The following is a 23,581-nucleotide window of genomic DNA, read 5'->3' as shown; positions in this document are numbered from 1 at the left end:
GCATGTCCAGAGATGGCACTGGAGCTGGTGAAGGGCTGCTGAGGGAGCTGGGCATGTTCAGCCAGGAGCAAAGGAGGCTTGGGAGGCACCTGCAGGAGGCTGCTGCTGCTCTCCCCGGCAGCCTGAGGGCAGCTGTGGCTCCCAGGCTCAGAAGGGCTGAGCAGCTTTGCCAAGAGCTTCCTGCCACATCCCCTGGGGGAATTCTTAAAATCAGAGAGTTTTGGGAAAGCTTCAAAAGGCAGGCCTCAGAGACAGCAGAGCTGTGATTGGAGCTAAGCAGTAGCCGTAAGATTTGTCAGCAGAAAAATGATAGAAGAAGTAGAAAAGTACGGACAAATAGAACTATGGCCTGTGTATTACCATCTATCTAGAATACTCCCTAAGCTACAGAAAAGTATATCTAGCAAGGTATTAGGAAGTTCTAAGCTTAATAATAGAGCTCTGTGCATTGTATTTTAAGGCTTACAAGCAGGTCTTTTATTCAAAATAAGCATTGTTTTAACCAAAGGTGTCTGTGCCTATAGTGATTGGATAGAACTACTGCCAATATGTTTTTGCTTTGCGTGATTGGTCAAAAAACTTTTGTGTTGTAACACTGAGTTCTTGTCTGCTGTCAGGGACACGAGCTGCTGGCATCTTCCCATTGGCATAACCATGTAAAGAGACTGATGCTTTTGGTTATTGTGAACTGACAGAGTTGGGCTGTTTGGACTTGGGAAGAGACCTTATTGTGGCCTTTCTGTACTTTACAGTCTTTTTAGTGGGGCCTGTTTTAATAGGACAAGAGGTAATGGTTTTAAACTAAGAGAGCATAGATTTAAACTAGATATCAAGCAGAAGTTTTTTACAGTGAGGTTGGTGAAAACCTGGAACAGGTTACCCAGAGAGGTGGTAAATGTCCCATCTCTGGAAATGCTCCAGGTCAGACTGCTCCAGGTCATTTTCAGATTGCTATAAGCAATCTGAAAATGAAAATGTCCCTGCTTATTGCAGAGGGGCTGGACTAGGTGACCTTTAAAGGTTCCTCCCAGCCCAACTGAACTGTATATAGCTTCTGGCCTTAACTAGGTGATTTTTTAAAATCCATTTATAAAGAAATTGCCTTACACAGCAGTCACCCAGAATTTGCTAGTACTCCTACTAGCTCCCTTCCTACTTAAATCCATCCTAGAAAGTTACTAAGACCATAACTCTTCCAGGAGCAGACCTTCATTTTTGGGTCTCCATCTTCTGAAAACAGATCTGTGCAGTCCAGAGCAGCTTTGCACCAATAATGCAGCTTTCTCTTGTACTTAGCAGCCCCTCTGTTGCTGCAGCAGAACAGAGATAATTTTTCTTCATATAAAATCTGGAGAGACTGGTACATGTGTCCAGACTGATTTGACCTGCACTACTTCAATTATGGGACGGTTTTTTGTTTACATAATCTCAAGCTTTGTATAGATGTTCTCATTGGAATAGATTCCTGGTTATAAATATAGCATATAAAATTCTGATACTGAAAACATTTTAAAACTTCAACCTTTATTTGACCTCCTTGTCTCCACATAGGCAGGGATATTATATAAATGAAAACGTTGCCAAGCAATCTCTGTTTTAAAAGATGTCTGTGTGTTCAGGTAAAGTCTACGCAGTAGGTGGACATGATGGAAATGAACACTTAGGAAGCATGGAAGTATTTGACCCTCTCACAAACAAGTGGATGATGAAGGCATCAATGAACACAAAGAGGTATATATGTCCCACACTCCCAAGTCGTAGTCTGTGGTCTACCATTTCTTGCTGATGTTGAAAAACATCCTGTCTGTCCTGCTTTTTTTTGGTGCTTCCAAACTGTTCTATTTCTAGGAATTTCTTTCCCCTATTTTGGAGCTTTATGCTATGAATGTATCACCCTTCTGTTCTTTTTTTGGAGGAGCTAGCTTCTGGACCAGGGACATCTACTCCAGCTGTGCTTACATTCTGTTGTTATCCAGGGCCTTTCTGCCGTGCCCAGTAAACAACTTGGAACTGATGAACTGGTTCTGTGCGATTTTTGCTCTTTTTAGGAATGAGTGAGATAACTGCCAGCATAACATGAGAAGTGAAATACTTCATAGTGAAAATGAAAAAAGTTAAATGCTACAGCAGGAAAAAATAGCTGCCTATGTTTTTCGCACAAAAGACCAGAAACACACAATCTGAAAGTCAGATTGAGGACTTTTTTTTGTCTTGACATTTAAGTTTCTTATAAGGAGTTACTGGACTCACAGATCTGTATTTTTTTTTCTGCTGTTATTTAAATCAGTGTCCCTAATTCTGCATTCTGTTGTGTTGTTTGTTGTTTTTCAAAGCATCACGTGCAAGTAGAAGTGAAATAATAAGTATGGCTTAAGTCTGAAAGCTATTTGTAGCTGTGACCTAGTTAAAGTAGAAGACCCAGACTCCTAGAAGTGGCTTGCTCTACTTCTTCCATCCTGCCTCCACCCCCAGGGCATAATCTCAGCAACAATCAGCCCTAGATTTCTGTGACATTTATTACTGAGTACCCAGGTAAATGAAAGGGCTGCTGTGCCTTGGCCACCTCCCAGCTCCACTCCTCCTATTCATGGAAGTCTTGGAATACTTAGTGGAGAAAAATGCCACCATGAAGTGGTGTCTGTGTTACCTGCTGAGGCAAAAAGGTAAGGCCAGGATACTGCCACAGTGTTTGGTCTGTAGAAGGATTGTGCCTCCCTTGCTCGTGCCTCAACCTTCCCTCTTTAATGAGACAACAGTGTTGTCAGTAACATGGTAGTTCACCTCACTTGGTGGTTAAAGCAGAAACTTAATGCTTTTATTCTAGACCTACTTTCAATTTTATAATACTGATTGTACTCTAATATTAGTCATTTATTAGAAACAAATCTGACAACCATTTTAACACTCAATTAAAAAACACCAGAATGGAAGAAACCACAATTAAATCTTGATAGAGTTCAGCTATTTAATATCCAGCACAGGTTTGCCTTTTAATATGTATTAGTATCACCCCCAATCATTCTCAAATGGTAGCAGCCAGCTATAGCAGGTTTTGGTTCATCTTCAGATTTAATAAAATAGAGAAATCATATCTAAGACATTGTCATGTATCCAAATATGTGAGCAGAGGACTTGGCCTTAGAGGTGACATTCAGTGAGAAGGACACATGTGTGCAGCGGGCCAGCAACATGATTTTCTATAAACGTCACTTCTAAAATTTCCATTACTCTTTTCCCCCTCGTTTGAAACAGGTGCCATTCCTGTACCGTAGCACTTGCTGTGTGGCTCCCTCTGGTTAAGGACTTGCACTGAGGTGTTGCTGCTGTGGTTTCCTAGGAGAGGCATCGCGCTGGCGTCCCTGGGCGGCCCCATTTATGCCATTGGGGGCTTGGATGACAACACGTGCTTCAGTGACGTGGAGCGCTATGACATCGACTCAGATCGCTGGAGCACCGTGGCTTCCATGAACACTCCCCGGGGAGGCGTCGGCTCCGTAGCCCTGGTGGTGAGTCACTGCTGGGGAGCCCACCTGCTTTTCAAAGCTGCCTTCACAAGGCAGAACACAAGGCCTGAAACAAAATGCAGCTGGTGGGTCTGAGCACTTCTAGTCATCAAAATCTTGTGCAAAATGTGAGGATACTTAAGATAATACTCATAGCAAATTGAACTGTTTCAACAGTATTTGAGGTACTGGGAGGAGTACTGTTCTAATGATATGGATAGTGCTTCCTATCTCGCTCAGCTGACTGGATTGCCATGGTCATTATGTTTAAAGGTACCAAATGCATGCTCTACTTTAATCCCCCCATGCTCTGAAAAATAGCTGCAACACTACAAAACTGTTGCACTTCTTTCATTGGAAGAGATAGAATTTATGTTAGATAATTAAACCTGTTGTTGGAATTCTCAAATGAAATGGATATACCACATTTTCATATAATTTTAACACTGCTTATGAAAAGCTGAGTAAAGGCAACTACATCACGAATAATCTTTGTACAACTGTTTTCCAGAACCATGTCTACGCCGTGGGTGGCAATGATGGTGTAGCATCTCTTTCCAGTGTGGAGAAATATGATCCCCACCTGGATAAGTGGATAGAAGTAAAAGAGATGGGCCAGCGAAGGGCTGGGAACGGTGTCAGTGAGCTCCACGGCTGCTTGTATGTAGTGGGTGAGTAGGGATGTGGCATTTTGTAGTGCTGCTGCTGCTGCTGCTGCTGCCAAGTGCTTGGCTTTGGAAGAGGCTGTTGTTGCTAGAGGAACCGGGAACAGATAGAGCTGACCTGTACTTGGTGTTCTTGGGCAGGAGAAGAATGCAAGCACAACCAGGTCATGCTTAAACGAAGGTACGTTAGCAAGGAAATGAAAAGCAGCTCCTAACCCACATTTCAGGAGGGCTGATCTGTTCAGGACAATACATCTTTTTAGAAAATCCTCTCAAGACTCACTATTCTTGAGGGTTTTTTTAGGAAACGATTCTTAAGTTCACGTGCTTTCAAATACAACTCCAGTTGTGATCTGAGTGTAGACAACAGTAGCTTTTTTTGCACTTATTCCACAGCTTCTTGTCTTGTGTGCTAGCTTGTATTTACCTGCTTTCCTAAGAGAGGAAGATGCCAAGTAGGTGTGCCACAGTGATAGTTTAAAAAGCTCTGACTTGTGTATTATTGTAAGTGCTTAAATAGAATTTGAACAAAATGCTCCTCTGCCAGTTTCCCCAGCAAGAGGAATGCATCACTTAGTCTTATATGAATTTTTTTCCCCTGCTCAAGTGTTTGCCAATGCTGTAATTTGAGAACACTGCTAGAGTGTTTTGCATAAAGTAAAATAAGTTTGAGACCATCCTTTTACTGGTGTTAGGTTTCTTTCTCTTCCAATTGGGAAGCTGTTTCATTATAAATACGATGAATTTGGAGGGAAAAATAATAAAATTGGAATCCTTGCAACTTGAGTAGAAGAAAGTTATTGCTCAGGTGATGCTTGAACACTGAGAAGAGGGTGAGCTGTTGGATTAATTTTTAGGAGCTTGTAAAGTTCTGGTAAGGAGAGTGCTGGACAGGACCCCGAAATGCTGAGAATACCTGATAATGCCAGTCTTGGATATTCCCTGCACCAGGAGTGCCAAAAGCTGACCCTGTGATGGTTGTTTGCAGGTGGGTTTGATGACAACTCACCCCTGAGCTCAGTGGAGCGGTTTGACCCACGCTGTAACAAATGGGAATACGTGGCAGAGCTCACAACTCCAAGGGGTGGTGTTGGCATAGCAACACTGATGGGAAAAATTTTTGCAGTTGGAGGTCATAATGGCAACGTGTACCTGAATACAGTGGAAGCATTTGATCCCATAGTGAACAGGTAATTTCAAATGTTTTGTTTGTCCTAATAAGACAAGGAAATCTGCCTGTATAAAAACATAGCAGCATAGAAGCAGTGGGCAGGAGAAGCCTAGCTGTTGTTTCCTGGTAATAATTGAGTCATATCCATGGCTATCAATGCAGGACTGCTGCTTATATCACTAGGGCAATCTTGTAAATATTTAAGCACCTCCTCCTCCTCCTCTGCTCCTCTCTAATCCTTCTTGTCGCCCTTTCATTCAGTAACAATCTATATTCTTCTACTTGTTTCAGTCTGATTTTGCACTAAATGGGGTGCACTTTTGTGCAGAGTGAAGAGCTAGGCAGTGTAATAGAATTTCAGGCACAGAAAATACTTTCAGGTTGCTCAGAAAGGGCAGGAACTTACTGTTCTTTTTCTCCTGCAGGTGGGAGCTGGTGGGCTCAGTGTCACACTGCAGGGCAGGGGCGGGCGTGGCCGTGTGCTCCTGTCTCAGCAGCCAGATCCGGGATGTGGGCCAGGGATCCAGCAACGTTGTGGATTGCATGTGAGCTCTGCCGCCTCCTCCAAGTTCCAAAGGAATGCTACAAGGGAGGCACCACAGAGCTTCTAAATACTGTGTTTTGTATGGTAGGTTAAGGAAAAAAAATCCAGTACATTTTCTTTGTGAAAATGGTATTTTCTGCAACTGTAAAGCTTTTGGTGGCTTTCTATCAATAGTGATACAGAAAAGCCTGTGAAAACATGGAATAAAAGTGTGACCCACAAGAAGAAACCTGCCAAGAACGGCAATCATCCCATTTTTGAGAAGCTACAATTTCAAAATCATTTGAGGCAGCTGTTGCAAGGACTCAATATTAGCTGTAAATCAGGCATGTGGTAAGGAGAGCAGCAGCTACTGCTGCTGAGCTTCCCCCAGTAGCCCTGCTACATGTTCTCTGGAGGACTCGAGTGCCATTTCATTTAACTTATTTTCTGGAATGGAGTCTTAAATGTTTCCCAGTTGTACAAGAGCTTTGTAACAGAAGGTGTCTCTAGTTTTAGAGGTAACGACATCTCTGATGTACCCTGAGATAACTGAGGCAGAGAAGTTCACCACTTATCTCCAAAGGGAATGCTGGCAGCAGTGGAAATTGCAGGGATTCTGTCTGAAAACTGTCTTTCAAAGTACTTTCTCAAGCTAATAAACTTGTTAGAAAGCTGGAAAGATTCTTGACCCGAGTTTAGCCACTGGAATACTGCCATTCTCTAGTCTTCCATAAAATTTGTAGTTACTACCCCCTTTCCAAAGGAGAGTTTCTGTTGAGAGATCCTGAAGTAACTGGTATAATTTGTCCTAGTTTGAGATGATAGTGTGTAAAAATGTAGGCTTCAGTGGTGTTTTGAATCACCATTTTTATAGCAAATGGAAATGCATAATAAAATTTGTGGTATTCTGTAAAACTTTTTAAGTGCAACGCTGGAAGACTCGACTGATTTCAGTATCCAGTAGCAACTCTGGTAACATTTTTGAGTTTCTTGCTCTTTTAAGGGAGCAGATAAATAACCTCAAAACCTTAAATGAATCAAAGAGAGTCAGCAAGAAAGATAATTGGGAACAAACCAGTACTTCCATCAAAAATTGAGATAGCAACATAACAGCCCTGCATACAAAGATGTCTTGTTACACCATTACAAACCCTGAATCCCGAGTGAAGTCCTGCAGGAAAGACTGCAGATTCCTGTTCCTGCATCACCTTGAACAGACCAACAACTGACAATCCTTCGTGACCAAAGTTTCACAATTACCAGGTTGTTCCCAATGCCCAGGGAGAGCAGCAAACTTCTCTGTATTCAGGACCTGGAAGAAGCAGGACAGCCAGGGTGAGGAGGCACAGTCGTGTTCTTCTGCTAAGTTACCATCATTTGGCTTTCCTGCCCAAAATAGCTTTGCACTTTGGTGTACTTTTTGCACCCAGAGACAAAGGGAATGGTACTGTAAATAATGAAATATTGCAATAAAACATTTGTACTTCAAAGCACCTCATTTGTTGTGTGTCTGGAGCATACTGGTGCTGAGAAACATTACAGCATTGAGTATTTTTGGTTTCTGCAGTCAATATTTCTCAACAGGAAGCTTCTGTTAGCAGAGAGAATCCTGCATTACCGCCATGGGCTGCACCACCCTGCTGCCCTCCTCACAAGGATGTGGTTACCCTTGTGGCTCTTGACCTGACTCTGACGTGTGAAAAGGAGGGATAAAGGTTCCCCCTCTGGGACCAAATGGATGTCCTGGCTAACATAAAGCCTGAGTTTACCAAATGGCCCTGACTGTGTGTAGTGGTTTTGCATGGGAGGCACTCACGGAAGTGATGTAAAGAGAGAGCTGATACACCTCTGTGAACACTCGTGTGAAAAAATGAAAAATCATGGGAAATCTCTTTCTTTTCTGGTTGGCAAAGAGGTAACACTGGCTGGGCCAGGCGGCCCCTGCTGCGGGCCAGGCCCCCTTCTAAACCAAAACCACTGTGCTGTGAAACCAGGTAGCCTGGCAGTGCAGGTTTCCAGCTGATGCATTTCTCTCCTTGGTAGGAAAGTGTGGCACCCGTGGGTGCAGCCTGTGGGTGACACATGCGTGTGAACCACACTGAGCACATCACCTGCCAGGGACCAAAGGGAGAAGCAGCAGGGAAATCGGGTAACAGCAAAAGCTCTGGGATTCTCTGCCATGTGGGAAGGGCTGGAAGTCACATGGTACTAGCTCTGAACAGGATCCTAAAACAGGCATCTCATTTGTATTTTGATATACACCCCTGCCCCAACACTCTTGTTCAGGGCTCTGGAGGTGTATCCCTAAGGACTGGCAAGATAATTGCAAAGCAGGTTTGTAAGGAACAGCCTGTTCCCTGAACAGTGGTGTCCCACACTGTTAATCTTGGATGGCACCACAGCTAAATACATTTTGTACAGAACTGGTTTTAGAATCGCTATTGCTGGAAGTGTGCTAATGATGACAAAGTATAACAAAGTATAATGATGACAAAGAAATGAAAATACAGGATTACCGTGGTGACAAACTGCAGTGACCTACCTGCACATAAAGCTGTTGTGATTTGACACCTGTCCTGGCAAAGGCACCGTGATGACAAAAGAATATCCCCTCCATTCCATGCTGAGGGACAGAGCAGCCACGCAGTGCTAGAAGGCCCTACCCCCCACACCTTATTTATTTATGTTCAAAGGGGATTGTGGTCCGTGTGGTTATACTATCCTAGCTTCAAATACTATTTAATACTCCTCTTTCCCTATGGAATTTCATTCCTAATAGAGCCATTCAGACAGCAAAACTCTTTGCATTTGATATCCTGCTAAAATACTCAGAACAGAAAGTTTTATAAGGCAAAGCATATCATACTTGTATTTTTTTAAATATAAACCAAATACTTGTGTCCACTTCTATCAGAAAGACTGCAGACTTCCCTCCTGTTTGAACACTGGCTGTGTGACAGTGGTCACAGGGGTCCGAGGATGAGGGAAGAGACGAGGATCTGACTCCATGTTTCAGAAGGCTCGATTTATTATTTTATATATATTATATTAAAACTATACTAAAAGAATAGAAGAAAGGATTTTATCAGAAGGCTAGCTAAGACTAGCAAAGAAAGAATGAATAACAAAGGCTTGTGGCTGGGACAGAGAGTCCAAGCCAGCTGACTGTGATTGGCCATTAATTAGAAACAACTGCATGAGACCAATCACAGATGCACCTGTTGCATTCCACAGCAGCAGATATCCATTGTTTACATTTTGTTCCTGAGGCCTCTCAGCTTCTCAGGACAAAAAATCCTAAGGAAAGGATTTTTCAGAAAATATCATGGCTACATTTCACCCTTTTTATTCTAATTAAATTAAAAAGAAAAGTGTTTGTCATTTCATCTGCTGTGCCCATGCAGAGGAAAGAACAAACACTTACCCACTGGTTTCCAGAGGACATGAGCCACCAGATCTTTTCTATGGGAACTCCACTTCAACAAGACCATTTCATCTGCACTGCTACCACCACCCTAACTAGCAGGGTGTCAGGTTGTATTCTGACTGTGACAGTGGTTTTTCTTTTGTATTATTGCATGTATTTTGGGTGTTTTCCCTTTTTCTAATAAATTGTGTTTCTGACTTGGAGTCTCTCACTGGTTTTGCTTTCAAACCAGAACAAACAGTCATCTTGTTCATGTCCTAGAATAGCCCCAAGTGAAAACAATGAGCATCTTTCCTAACCTATTGCAGGCCCCTGACCTGGCTCAAGGTTGAAATACAATGGATTTTTTAAAATTTTCTGTTATTTCATAGAATCATAGAATGGCATGGGTTAAAAGGGACATTAAAGATGGTTTAGTTCCAACCCTCCTGCTATGGGCAGGGACAGCTCCAGGGACGAGGAATAAATAAGGTTTGATAGGTAAAATGGGGAGGGGGAATATGGACCTTCCTTCCACCCATTAGAGCAGCTTATCCCTGAAATGCACTCAGAATTTTAATAGAGTGAACATAAAAGGCCAATCCCTTGAAGATGCAGAAGGACCCAGCCTTAATCCTGGTGGTCCTGCAGGGCCAGAAGGCAGAATGACTCCAGGCAGGAGCACTTTCTGCAGAAACCCCATTTGGAAATGTAGGCAGTTTGCTGGTATTTATTGTTCATTTTCTTGAGCCTCAAACCCACAAACAGGCATTTTACAAAGGGGGTACTGCTAAATCTGTGCAGGCCTGTGTTGCCTTCTTGTGAAGGCCGCGATGACCTGGTATCGGAGTCCAGCACTGCGATCTCCTCCTTGGGATCCCTCGTGGCCAATAACGGACGCTGAAACCAATGTGGTGGATGGTTAAAGGCGTTTATTGAGGGGTCTCAAGGCTATTTATGGACTAAGGGGCTTCTCTACGTCAGACAGGGGTTTGGCTATACTTTCTAGGGTTAGTATGGAGTGGAAAGTTACTGGCATGCATAGGTTAGGGGGGCTACACGTTTGGCTACATTCCAAGGGTGATCCTTATCTATGGGGAGAGGGGGCAGAAGGATTCCTGTAATTTTCCGTCACAGCCCGAAATCTTCCGAACGCCTGTCCCTATACCTACCACACTTCCCCCCCCTCTTTCACAAATGAACGAGGTAGTCCTATACATAGGCATTGAAATGAGGTAGGAGGTTGAGATCTGACTAGGGAAAGGGTCTTGGGAAACCTGAGTAAGTTTCTGCCAGTCAAGTCTCTCGTGACTGGCAGTGTTCCCTGTTGAATTCACAGTAATTGTTGCTGTCCCACGAACAGGATGTTAGCCCATTCTAGGCGGGCCTGAACAAATGAGACTAGCTTGTTCAGCAGGCATGGCCCGAAGGTAATAGCTAAAAGCAGCATTGCCAATGGACCTATTAGGGTAGAAATTAGGGTGGTTAACCATGGTGATTGATTGAACCAGGATTCGAACCAGCCCTGTTGGGCTTCCCTGTCTTTCTGTCTCTGAGCCAGTCTGTTTCGGAGTTCTGCCATGGAGTCTCTAACGACTCCTGTGTGGTCAGCGTAGAAACAACATTCCTCTTTCAAGGCGGCACACAGGCCCCCTTGCTGCATGAACAGGAGATCCAGTCCTCGCCTGTTCTGCAGGACCACTTCTGAGAGCGAGGAGACTGACTTTTCTAGAAAGGAAATGGATTTCTCGATCCTCTGCAGGTCCTCATCGATGGTCATCTGCAGCTGGGACAGTCCTTGGTGTTGAGTTGCTAGGGCTGAGACACCTGTTGCCGTTCCAGCCGCTCCTAGGCTGAGCAGCATTGCGATAGTTATACCTGTTAGTATTTCTCTCTTGTGGAGCCGGCTGTTTTCTTCAAAAAGGTGGTACACCTCTTCATCTGAGTGGTACAGGATCCTAGGGATGATCAGAACTTGAACACAAAAGTCGTTAGAGTTATCGAATTTGGCCAGAAACACGCAGGGACTCACTCCAGATCTCTGGCAAACCCACATCCCAGATGCGGATGGGACTACCCACTTATTATTCTTCCTGTCAGGCTCAACTACTTCGGTGCAGACGTCGCCTTTCCGCTTAGCTAGGGTTGCATTGCCAAAGCATCTGCCCTGACCTGTGACTTGACTCAGGGTAATTCCTTTGCGGGGTGTGTCCCATCTGCACTGGCGAGGGGCATCGGCTGTGGAATAGCTGAAGGGGGTATCTAAAGCGATTCCTTCGTAAAAGGGGGGTTTAACATCGTAACAAAGCCAGCAGGAGTCGGTTAGGTTAGGGTTAGATTCATTCAGGGATAGAAAGGTAGCTTCTAACATGCGAAGGATTGGGTCCGGGTCCGACCTGGCTGAGTGGCCTATCTGGAAGGCTTCTTCATCGCCAGTCGGGACCTCGGTGACTCTTGTGGGCAGGGGTTTGGGGTAGGTCATGTTTCTCCCTTTCTGTGTGCTTTTGATTACTTTGTTGGGCCCACCTGCTCTGGGTGCTGACGGTTGGAGTCTGGTAATTCGCACATTCACCCACTTTCCTGACCCTTGAAGGACTACTGTCCACGTTTTGCCCACGGCCCAGCTAGGGTGATTTGGCTGCAAAACTGTCATGTTACAGTGAGTGCATTTCCGGAATTTGGGGACTTTATGGTGGTTTCGATAGAAACTTCCCTGAAGGAAGACGGGTGTTTTGCAACCTGCGGGTGCCCAGGTGAACTGTAGGAATCTGTCGGGCTCTTGTGGGTCCCACCCGGGTCCTGACGGCCTGGCGTCTGTAACTATTGTTTCGCAGCCCCAGTGCCCACAGTATCCCCACCCTGGGCGATTGCAATAACTTTTTCCTGGGTTTGAGGCTGGGCACCAGTAAGTTAGGTACATGTGTGTGGCGTGTGAAGAATGGGGGTCTACCTTTGGCTGTTCCGGAAACAGGTCGGTGACGCGAAGCACGAAGGACGGGGCGTTTGGCGTGGTGATGTCTCTGAGCATCTTGTCACCATCAAGATGTTGCATGACCCACCTGAAGGGCTGGTGAGGGTAGTGGTCTGGGCTGGCTTGCCCTCCGGTGACGAGCCCCAATAGCATAATCACACAGAAACACCGTTGTTGCTTGGGTCTCGCCCGTGTGGGTCTCTCAGGTGCTGTCTGGCGGCTCGGTGGACTGTCACTTTCCTCTGGGAGGGGAACGTACGCATCCCGGGGACGACCCATAAGCATGTCCTGTAAATAGAAACTCACAATTCTCATCAGTCTTGTCCCGCCCAGTGTGAAGGTCGGGCTTGATTGACCTAAGCGGACACCACCTAATTTCGCCGTCCTTTTTGACAGCTCCGTACCCTCATCCCGTAAGCATCAACCTCCAGCCCTGTTCCCATTCGCCCAGCTCATTTCTAATTACAACCTGCGGGCCTTCCTCTAGCGCCTTGGTGGCCCAGTGTTTCTGGACAGGGCTGTTTGTTTCATCCCCCCTAGGGAATTGATTCAGTGCTAGCAGGGCGGTTGCTAGTATGTGTGCCTGGTCTCCCGGGGGAATAGAATTGGCAAAACCCTCTGCTTTTGCCAACACCTCTAGCCTGGTTTTCAGGGTTTGATTCGCCCGCTCGACTATGGCCTGCCCGGTACTGTTGTACGGGATACCCTGTACTAATGTGATGCCCCATTTCGAGGCGAATTCTTGTACTGGTTTGGAGGTGAAATTGGAACCGTTGTCAGTTTTGATCTGTTTGGGGATGCCAAGCCACGCCATGGCTGTCAGCCAATGCTGAATTGTGGCTTTAGAGTTAGTTTTGGGGTGCTGTGTGGCCACGATCATTCCGCTGAAAGTGTGCACCGTCACAGCAAGCCACGCTCGGGGCTTCAGCAGTTGACACAAGGTGAAGTCTGACTGCCAGATTTGTGAAGGCTTGAGACCTCTCGGGTTGACCCCACTGGTCCACAGGGGTGACTTCTGGCAGTAAGGACAGGTTGCCACCACATGTCTTGCGTCTGCTGTAGAAATCCCGCATCTCTTTGCCAGGGCCTTGGCCCCGATATGGAGTGATTCATGCAGCTGACGAGCTTCCTGCAACGTCCATACGCCTTTTGCTGCGGCGTCTGCCTTGTCGTTGCCTGTCTGGAAGTAACCTTTGATTGGGTCGTGGCTGTTGGCGTGAATGATGGATACGGTGCCCTGTCGTGAAGAGAGCGCTTCTTCCAGCATTAGGGCTGCCGTAGATGTTGACACACCTGGTCCTGCCATGGCTAGGCAAAGCCTCACCACGAATATAGAGTCTGTTACTATATTGAGGTGTTCATCTTTGAAAAGTCCGCATGCTAAGACCGCTGCTGTCGCTTCCAGTTGCTGCACTGACAGTGTGGGGTCACATGCTTTAATGCAATGCCATTGTTCCCCTGCCTGCCACACTGCCGTCGCAGTAGAGGTCGTGGAGGAAGCGTCCGTGAAGACCGTTGGTCCTGGCTGCGGTCGGTCCTTGACCTTTAGTGGTATGTCTATTTCGACGATGGTCAGCAGCCGAGTCCAGGGTGGTTTTGCAGAGTAGGAGATTTCTCCTCCGAAGCCGGTGAGAGCAAGGGCTAGGTGCTCTGAAATCGCGGGTGACTCCGCAGACGGTTGCTTGCAAAAGGGAAGGTGTATTCTCATTGGCTCAGTTCCTAGGTGTCTCAAGTCCAGTTTCCTGCCTTTCCTGATGAGGTTGGCGACGCATTCGATTCCCGGGGAGAATGCACGAGCGGGTCTCCCGAGGACTACCCATTGGATCGGTCGGGATTTTTCGGAAGGTCCTTGTGCTAGTGCTCCCACTCTGCCCTTTGGTGTGAAGTGAACGTATAAGTCCAGGGGCATGGCCGGGTTCCACCTGGCTAGCGTGCTAGTGGACATCTGCTGGTCGATGAAATCGAGGGAGCTCGCCGCTTGTGGTGTCAGTTCCTTGGGTTCCCAGGGGTGTTGTCCCTTCAGGAGGTCATATAAAGGGTCCATGACCTCGGGGGGGATTAGGACGACGTTGCGGACCCACTGCAGCGATCCCACCAGGCATTGCACATCGTGAAGTGTCTTGATATCCCAGTTGATCTTTACCTTGGGAGGAGTCACGTAGGAGCTTGTGATTCCTACTCCCAGGAAGGTCACGCAGGGTCCTCTCTTGACCTTTGCGCTTGCGATCTCGAAGCCGTTGGCCCGGAGGGTTTCTGTGATTGTAGACACCAGGTGGTCCACCTGGCTCGTCGATGGTGCAGCGACTAGGATGTCGTCCATGTATTGGATGATGGTTGCGGCAGGGTAGGAATGTCGGACTGGCATCAGTGCGCTGTCCACGGTGATCTGACAGATAACAGGACTGTCCACTAGGCCCTGTGGAAGCACCCTCCACTGGAAACAGAGGTTAGGCCGATTACCGTTTGGAAATGCAACGGAAAAGGCAAAGCGTTCTCTGTCGTCCGGATGCAGGGGTATCGAGAAGAAACAGTCTTTGATGTCCAGCACTGCGCACAGCTGTCCCTCAGGGATAGCTGAATTCATGGGTAGCAGTGTCTGGCCTGGACCCATGGGTCGAATCGTCTTGTTCACTTCTCTCAGGTCGTGGACGAGACGATAGCCCTCTCCGGACCTTTTGGGGATTACAAACACAGGGGTGTTCCATGGACTGGTGGAGGGTTCTATATGACCCTTTTGCAGTTCACGGTTGACCAGTTCCAGCAAAGCTGCCACTCGGGGCTCTGACAAAGGCCACTGCTCCCTCCAAATAGGATCTGACGATTTCCAAGTCAATTTGATTGGCAGCTGAGGGTGTACAGCAGTGGCCCTTATGATAAATTTGTAATCTTGACTCCTAGCATAGCAAGGACGTCCCTTCCTATTAGTGGCGGAGAGTTTTGCAAAATGTAGGGGTAAATTGCTACTGTTTGTTCTGGTCCCTTGTTCGTGTGAAGCGTTATAGCCACCAGCTGGGTGCTTTTCCACGCCCGGGTTTGTCCCCCCACCCCGTTCACTGGAGGGACTTCCTTAAACTGCCAATGTCTGGGCCAATGTGATTGGGGGAGAATCGTGCAGTCTGATCCCGTGTCTACCCAAAACTGAAGTCCTACGATGTGGGGGTCCTGACTGCCATAGAGGCAGCATGTCCCCCACACCCTCGGGGGTTCCTTCCCTATTTTCATGGCCAGGGCCACCCAGGGGTCCCGGATTGGGGCGTCCCTTGCTGGTCCTGTAGCGCTTGCTTGGCTTGTGATGATGGGGGGTGTGAGGGCACGGTTGGTGGTACTGCATAGCCCTGCCATTGTATCGCTGGCGGGGGTGCGATACTGACTGCCTCCTGTGGGAGCATAGGGTATGAAGGTCCCCTGCCCCACTGTGGGTTGGCATATATGGGCCGTCTCGCATCCATAGCGGGAGGGGGCTGAATCCCGCACGTCCCCTCCCTCTCAGAAAGCATACGGCTTATTTGCACTATATCAAAAGGGAGTAAATCATCATTGCTAAAAAGACTGTCTACGAGAGTGGAAACCACCCATGAGTTAATTCCTTTTTCTGAAATAGCTTTAACTATTGTTTGAACGTCTTTGGAATTAACGGGAGTATACGTTCTTTGCTGGTTCTCCTGGGGTCCTGTAGTTCTCACCGGGAAGGCATGCACCGATGCTGCGGGCGCCCATCCCGCGCATTCGATTTTGATTTTACCCCAGTCGGTGAGTTCGTATTGGGGCTGGTTCTCGATTGTGTTAAAAGTTTCATTTGGTTTCGTCCGAAACCGCATTGATTCAGTTTTCTCTGCTTCCGAGTCGCTGCTGGACTCGGTGGGCTCTGCAGAGCAATCCGAGGAGCTGTGGCTCCCTTCAGAGTCAGGAGTCGACTGCCAATATGCTTCCGGTCTCTGCTGCCATTTTGTTCGGCTTCGGCCCCGCTCCTCCCCTCAGGGGCGGTGCCGCTCCCGCCCCCTGGGCTCGCCCTGCCTCCCGCAGGGAGGGATCTCTCCCATATATGGTGGCATCAGTGGGCGCGGCTCCCGAGCGAGTGCCCGCCTTCTGCCGCACCCCCACGCATGCGCGTCTGCTGGGATCCACAGCTCCCGGCTGGGCATGGGTTTAGTGCTGGTTTCTCGCGCATGCGTGTTCGCGGCTGGCGGCGTCTCTGGGTTCTTCCCGCCGCGGGCTGGCGGGCTCCGCCCCTCCTCCCGGCCACCCGCGCCATATTCAAACGGGTAGGGCGGCGGATCCCCTCCACCGCTCGCCCACGCGCCAGCCCTCTCGATATTTCGGGCTTCTGCCGCCAATCCCTCCCAAAAGGACCGTGCGAGTCCCTCCGCTTCTTGCGCTAAGTCGGCTATCGGCGGTGAGGATGGGCGAGGGGTCCGCGGGCACCCCGGGGGGCTCCGGAGGTGGTCTGGGCCCCGGCGGGTCCCCCGAAGGGGTCAGCGGGTCCCCCGGGGGCTCCAGGGGCTCCGGAGGCTCCGGGGGCTCTGGGCTCGGGGAGGGATGGGATGCACCCGGCCCCCGCGTTTCCCCGTTTTCAATCGGGTCGCCACCGGGGGGGGTTCGCGTTATCGCCCCCTCCCCCAGCTGTGGCGTGATTAACAGACAGGAGCGCGCAGTGTTCCACGCCTCCTGTTCTTCTAATGCTTTGCGTAGGGCGGCTTCTGCCTTCCCCCACGCTTTCAGGCTTTTGCTGCTGCCTGTGGCTTTTGTGTCCTCTGCTAGCGCGACAGTACATTTCTGCCACACCTCAGAGTGCAATATATCTATGGGTCGATTAACGACCCCAAGCTCTAAGAGTCTCGTCAATGCGAGATTAAAATTCTTGAGCTCACATTTGATTCCCCATTGCATATGTATCAAACTTACGACCTTCGCTATCGCTTCCATACGAATCGCGGGTCCTGGGACGTCCCCCTTCTTTGCTATAGCCATTCCGGCTTTGAGTGCTGTCCCCTGGCCAGGACTTCCCCCGTCGCCCGGACTCATTCCCGGTCCCAGGTTTCGGCACCACTATGTGGCCTTCTTGTGAAGGCCGCAATGACCTGGTATCGGAGTCCAGCACTGCGATCTCCTCCTTGGGATCCCTCGTAGCCAATAACGGATGCTGACACCAATGTGGTGGATGGTTAAAGGCGTTTATTGAGGGGTCTCAAGGCTATTTATGGACTAAGGGGCTTCTCTACGTCAGACAGGGGTTTGGCTATACTTTCTAGGGTTAGTATGGAGTGGAAAGTTACTGGCATGCATAGGTTAGGGGGGCTACACGTTTGGCTACATTCCAAGGGTGATCCTTATCTATGGGGAGAGGGGGCAGAAGGATTCCTGTAATTTTCCGTCACAGGCCGAAATCTTCCGAACGCCTGTCCCTATGCCTACCACAGACCTGCTCCTACAGCATAAAATAATGTGGAAAAGGGAGATAATTCTTTCTTGCAATCACAGTTATTTTGGGATACCATCCTTCTCTCCACATTCGCACGGGTCTGTCAGAGATAGGGAAGGCATGTGACAGCAGCAGAGGGCTAAGGCAGACACACCATTGGATGTGAGGATGGCAGGATGCTGCTGTCACACACCAGGAAATCTTTGTGTAGACAAGGGTGTCAACACACTGGACTAGCATGGTGATAAATCAAGATTCCAGAATCTCTCACTGATATCAAGCATCTGTGTTTTATTGACTGTCTTATGACCATTACCAATAATTTGCTTTCATATTGCAATACAGTGACTTGAGCGGGTAGATGGGGGAATGTGACTGTAAAAAGGAACGTCCTCACCTGTGTTTGAGGCACAATGAAACTACTTGTGCAAGTAAAATTTCTTCTTTAACAGTTTTTGAACTTGATTCTAAATATCTTGTATAAATAACATTGATCCAAAGCCCATCAAAGTCAACTGAAAGGTGACTGAAAAACTTGAAGGGTTTTAGGCTTTTCTTTTTTTTTCACAGAAGTGTGATTTCTCTGAAAAAATAACTCCTTGAGCCATACTGCAAGAATAATTCCCAGGAAATCTTTGGGTAGAGAAGGGTGTGAACTGAACACACTGGTGCTGTAGATGCTGCCTCCACTGTTAGCGTGGCAAGGGAGAAGTGCTTGCAAACAGCTCATTTTCCCTTTTGGGTTCCCTTGACAGGTTTCTAAGTCACTGGGCCTATCCTAGGGTGTGGCTGAGAGGGAGCCTGAGTCCTCTCCCACAGGAAGCACACCCTACTTTGGTACCAAATTCCACTCTTGGGCACTCACTGAGACCACCGGTGCTTGGCAGGCAAATACCCAAATACAAAATTTGCCTTATGTTCCACATTCAGCCACTTATTTCCTCCTTTGTCAGAAGAGATTCCTTTCCCTGGAACCTCTCAGACTCACAACAATGTCCAAGCAATCCCAAGGACCCGCTGCAGTTTTGTATCTCCACCAACCCAAATGCCAAAAAGCAGCCCAAGGAGGAATCCTCCCCATCAGTCCTATCCCTCCAGCACAGGAGACAGACAGAGCTGTTTCCAGCCACACTCCGGGTGTCATTTTGCCACCCAAACTTGGCTCTGACAAGGCTGAAACTGAGCAAGACCCTTAGTAACACAGTCTGAGTGCAGATTTCTTTGGCAGCAATAGGTGTGACAATTGTCCTGTTAGTTATTCATAATAGAGACATTTATAGACCATCATGACATGGGCCCATTCCGACAATTCATTGCACTAGGTCATTTCATAGGCAAGTATCACCCCCCCCATCCCTTCTTTTGCAAGGTAGAAAAGCATTACCTTCAAAAACCACAAGCTTTCCAAAAGTAACCAAAAGAACTTACAACTTTATTTAAAACAAAACAAACTAACTAAAAAAAGCAGGTGCTTTGCATTGAACGATAAATAAAACCAAACCAAAACTCTGTAAGGTTCCAATGGAACAGAAAACTTGGAACTATTTACATCCAGGAGACTCAATCAAGGTACTTGATTGACTCAATCAAGGACACTGTAAATTCTGTCTCATTCTGTGTATGAGGTCAGGCCAGCTCTTGGTCATGTCACTTGGCTTTGTTTGGCAGAAAACTCTGGAACAAAAGGAGGGAAAGAGAAAATATTTGGTTGAATTAATCCAACAAGCACACCTGGCAGAACACCATCAATGACTGGAGTGACTTTACTCCAAGAGGACCTGCAAAACTTTTTGACTTTCAGCAGCTGCCTCTTTCTGGAGAGAATTTTTACAGCCTTCCAGCCACTCAGCCAGGCACATCATGTTTATTTGCTTTTGCAAGTTTGCCAGCAGATCATGGCAATGCATCCCTTTGCCCAGAGAAGCCCACAAAACTTGGTGTTTTATGGAAAATGACAGGTTACAGCTTTTCAGTATTCCCCACTGCTTGCACCACAGGACAATGCAACACTTGTAATGACTAAAGTATCAGCAGCTCTAGGAATTTCTGTTGGCCAATACTGATTAAAGACCCAGCAAGGAGTCAAAAATTCAAGTGCTGTTTAGTTGTAGCCAAGCGACTTAGCAAGTGCTTCCCTGACAGGGCAGCTCTCCCCCATCCCTCCCTCTCTCTTTGCTCCCAGAAGAAGTGCTCATCAGGAAGTAGAAGTCAGGGTGGCTGCAGGGCCAACCCTGTCTGGTGTCTTCAGAAACTACAGGCAGGGCTGTAAAACAAACACTTACTGTTCTAACTTCAGGTCTTCTTGTCTTGTCTTCATGTGGCAGAGAAAACACTGGAAGAGGATTCTTCTCATCCCCTGCCAATCCCTGAAAAACCACAGAGAGAAAGCTGATCAGAGAGAGATGCCTAAAGCAATTCCAAAGCCAGGTTTTCCTAAATTTCCAGAGAAAATGTTCATTTCTCCCTGGCGTAGTCTATGCACCGGGCTCTCCCCCTCTGGCCTTCTTTCCCAGCAATCCCTCCAATAATTGAAATGGAGCCTTGGCTTCTCACCTGGCAGCTCAGAGTGCTTTGTACCAATAAACTTTTCCCAAGCACAGAGAAATTCAACAGCAGGTTTCCCTTCTCAGTGGCTGGGAGTGCAGTGAGGCCTGGAAGCAGGAAAATTATTGGGAAAAAGCAAGTAGTTAGAAGGCAGCTAATACACTGTGCACAGTCTGGCCTAACACACATAATAGTGTGTGGCCTAACACACAGCCCTTGCCCCCCTGCCCAAACATCCTAGACCCTATACCCTGAGCCGTCAGTAAACAGCCAAATTCATACAAAGAGCCAGTAAAATCTAATTTTTTAACCCATAAATGCAACACTTTTTTCTGAATGATATAAAACTTTAGGCTCAGGTTGCGGTCACACCCACAGGTTGTTTTTAAGTAAACCACAATTTCTTTTTATAAACACACTCCTTTTTATAAATACACTAATTTTATTTGCAGTTGCTTACAGTCAGAAATGGTCACTTACCTGAGCGGATGATTCTGAAGTGAATCACTCAGCATGCGTGGGTTGCAGGAATACTCCCACCAGCTCTCCTGGATACCAATGTCGATGCCCTGGGATTGCTCCTTGTGGTCTTCCTCCACTTTCCTGTGCCGGCAAACAAAGGATCCTGGTTTCTGGCAGGGTTATCCATGTCAGGCAGGTCCGGGTCGTCAGTCTCAGTTCTTGGTCTCTTTTGGGTCATTGTCTCATTTGGGTCAAACTTGGTGCACGTTATGCATCAGTCATGGCCAGCAGTGGCGGCAGCAGCGCATTTTTCCTCTCAGTTTGGAATGAATCTTCTGATTCTCTGGACAAGAGAGGCAAATTCATGACTGTGATGTACATATAATGTAGGCATTTCTTAAAAGCTTGGCCACATCCTGCCATTCATGCCATTGTCTCAACAAGGCAACATTTTCAAAGCTGAGAGGCTTCAAATAAGAGGGAGTTTGAATTGGCAGAGACTTTCACAGTCAATAACAGAGTGGCCTAGCACATCTCTGATCATCTGAAATCAGGATGTCCATGGAATTCTGGCAACAAGAAGCAGCACCAAATAGCTCTCAACTTTGTTTCACCACTGCTCATTTCCACCATTTTTAGTCAGCTTCGCAAAGTTTCCAAGAACACACCAAGCAGTGAATCCCAGCTCACTGCAGCATCAGAAGAGCAGGAAATTAAGCTAAACCCAGTGAGAAGGCTCAGGCGTAAGGCTGCACTTCTTGCCTGACTCTGCTGTGAGTGGGACAGTCCTCTCACCTCTTTCAGCACTGACTTTTCCCATGCTTTGGTCCCTACTCACTGCACACATACTCTCCAGCTGCTCTGCCTTGGCTCAGCTGATGCTGCACCAGGACAATTGGACACAGAGCACAGCACCATCCCTGACGTGATCCAGAGTCCTCTCTGCCCAAAACTACTTCCTTCCCTTCCCACTCCAAAAGCCAGCACATGACTAAGACAGCTGCTCGCTTTCCCGGAGGAAAAGGGAGGAATTCCAGAACTAAAGCTCTTCCATTCCTAATGCAATTGGAACATCCCTTCCCCCAGCCAATCATCAGCCTCGACACCTCTGTGCTTTCAGAGAATGTCAGAAGGGGAAGGGTCCCTACACCTACACCTTCAGAGCTGCTTTCTGCACTGGTAGCTTCTGTGGAAATTCTTAAAATCAGAGAGTTTTAGGAAAGTTACAAAAAGCAAACCTCAGAGACAACAAAACTACAATCAGAGCTAAGCAATGGCCGTAAGATTTATCAACAGAAAGATTATATTAGAAGTAGAAAAATAAGGAAAAATAAAACAATAGTCTGTATATTAACACTTCTCTAGAATAACTCCCTGAGCTACAGAAAAGTATATCTAGCAAGATATTAACAAGTCCTAAGCTCAATAATAGGGCTCTGTGCCTTGTGTTTTAAAGCTTACAAACAGGTATTGCATTCAAAATAAGCAAACATTGTTTTGACAAAAAATACTTATAGTAGTTAGATAAAACTACTGCAATATGCTTTTGCTTTGTGTGATTGGTCAAAAAACTTTTAAAGCAAGTTGTAACATTAAGTTCTTTGCTACCAAAAATGTAAGCTACTAACATCTTCTCATTGTCACAGCCATGTAATAAGACTAATGCTAAAAAATAAACAACTTAAGACATGTTCCACAACAATCCCGTCCCATTCATAATTTATACATAAACCCCCAACCAACAATAGCTTCCAGCACGTAAAGCTCAATCTGCAGCAGTTGTAGCTGCAGAAGGCACACCGTGTTAGAAGCAAACTCTTGAATGTCTGGACAGGAGATACAGTTCTTCATCCTACCCTTCTGAAGAGAGACTTAGATTTACACATCTTTCTGACATCCCATCACTGCATACTCACTTCAGCTTATTGGAGCCTTTGTTTGCTGAAAGCTGAAATTATTTTGTTGGGAATTTTTTGTCTCATTCCTTTTTCTTCCTGGGAGTGTCCCCCTTGTCTTCCCTCTAGCAGGAAGAATAAAAACAGGGAGAAAAATCCACTCAGGTCTTGAAAGTTCACGTAAAGTACAGACCAATACAGCTCAGTTTGATAGATTCTGGTTGAAAACATTAAAAATAACACACTGGAGAAGCACCATGGCTCTACTGCCAACCTATGAATCGGGAACTCCACATGGGTTTTTCAAACACCACCTTGGTCATTGTCCAAACCCACTTCCCCCAGCCCCTCTCACCTTCTTCTTTCCAGGGGACTCCTCAGGACTCCTCATGGCTTTCCTCTTCAAGTCTGCCTCCCTTGCAGGCAAGAACAATTTCTTGTCCCCAGGAGGCAAGGGCACTTTCTCCATGCACAAATCCTTAGGCCTGTGGCCACTGGGCATGAGGTCATCACATTCCTGAGCACGTCTCAGGAGCCTGGGCTCCAAAAAGCCTTTGGCATTGGCTTGGTGGGAGACCTTCTTCTCAGAGGGCTTCTGAAGTGTCGGCTTCAGGTCTTTTTTGTTGGTGGCTTTTGGCTTCATTGTTTCCTTGACGTTGGGCTGGTCCTTGCGAGACTGGCCTGTGACCTGCAAAAGACCAGGCTCCCTCTCTGCCTTCCAGACTCTCTTAGATTCATCGTGTACCCAGGACATACTGGGCCTTTTGATACCCAGAGTATTCTTGAGCAAGGCCTCCTTGGTGTGCACAGGAGGCTTCAGAAAGCTGCGTTTGGACGTAACATCAGATTCACGAGGAGCCTTGGCCACTTGGCTACAACTCTGGTCAGGAGCCTTGGGCACTTGGGCACAGCTCTTGTCAAGGTCCTTGTGATTCCTCTTCTCAAAGTGTTTTTGCACTCCCAGCTTCAGGTCATTTCTGAAAGCGGGTTTTGTGTTCTCTCTTTCTTGGACTTTCCGC

General features: G+C 47.1%; 1 protein-coding gene and 2 long non-coding RNA genes across 3 annotated transcripts; 1 reads left to right on the top strand and 2 right to left on the bottom strand.

Moving 5' to 3' along the window:
- Positions 1 to 993: 993 nt before the first annotated feature.
- LOC136569826 (kelch-like protein 8) lies at positions 994 to 9,489 on the top strand. The gene is made up of 5 exons (XM_066570188.1): positions 994 to 1,731; positions 3,338 to 3,506; positions 4,015 to 4,174; positions 5,157 to 5,358; positions 5,765 to 9,489. Exons 1-5 carry the CDS (start codon positions 1,604 to 1,606, stop codon positions 5,886 to 5,888), a joined length of 783 nt encoding a protein of 260 aa, XP_066426285.1. The 5' UTR covers positions 994 to 1,603; the 3' UTR covers positions 5,889 to 9,489.
- Positions 9,490 to 19,288: 9,799 nt separating this feature from the next.
- LOC136569819 (uncharacterized) lies at positions 19,289 to 20,424 on the bottom strand. Its single transcript, XR_010785459.1, has 3 exons — positions 20,215 to 20,424; positions 19,944 to 20,027; positions 19,289 to 19,335 (listed from the first exon to the last, which is right to left on the bottom strand). It is a non-coding gene; the product is annotated as an uncharacterized lncRNA (long non-coding RNA).
- A 476-nt stretch (positions 20,425 to 20,900) lies between these two features.
- Positions 20,901 to 23,029, bottom strand: LOC136569825 (uncharacterized). The gene is made up of 3 exons (XR_010785463.1): positions 22,918 to 23,029; positions 22,584 to 22,687; positions 20,901 to 21,010 (listed from the first exon to the last, which is right to left on the bottom strand). It is a non-coding gene; the product is annotated as an uncharacterized lncRNA (long non-coding RNA).
- Positions 23,030 to 23,581: the final 552 nt, after the last annotated feature.

The sequence above is a fragment of the Molothrus aeneus genome, unplaced genomic scaffold (genome assembly GCF_037042795.1).
Source record: "Molothrus aeneus isolate 106 unplaced genomic scaffold, BPBGC_Maene_1.0 scaffold_264, whole genome shotgun sequence".
Lineage (NCBI taxonomy): Eukaryota > Metazoa > Chordata > Aves > Passeriformes > Icteridae > Molothrus > Molothrus aeneus.
The sequence above is the reverse complement of the archived record's forward strand: the minus strand, read 5'-3'. Positions and strand labels throughout refer to the sequence as shown.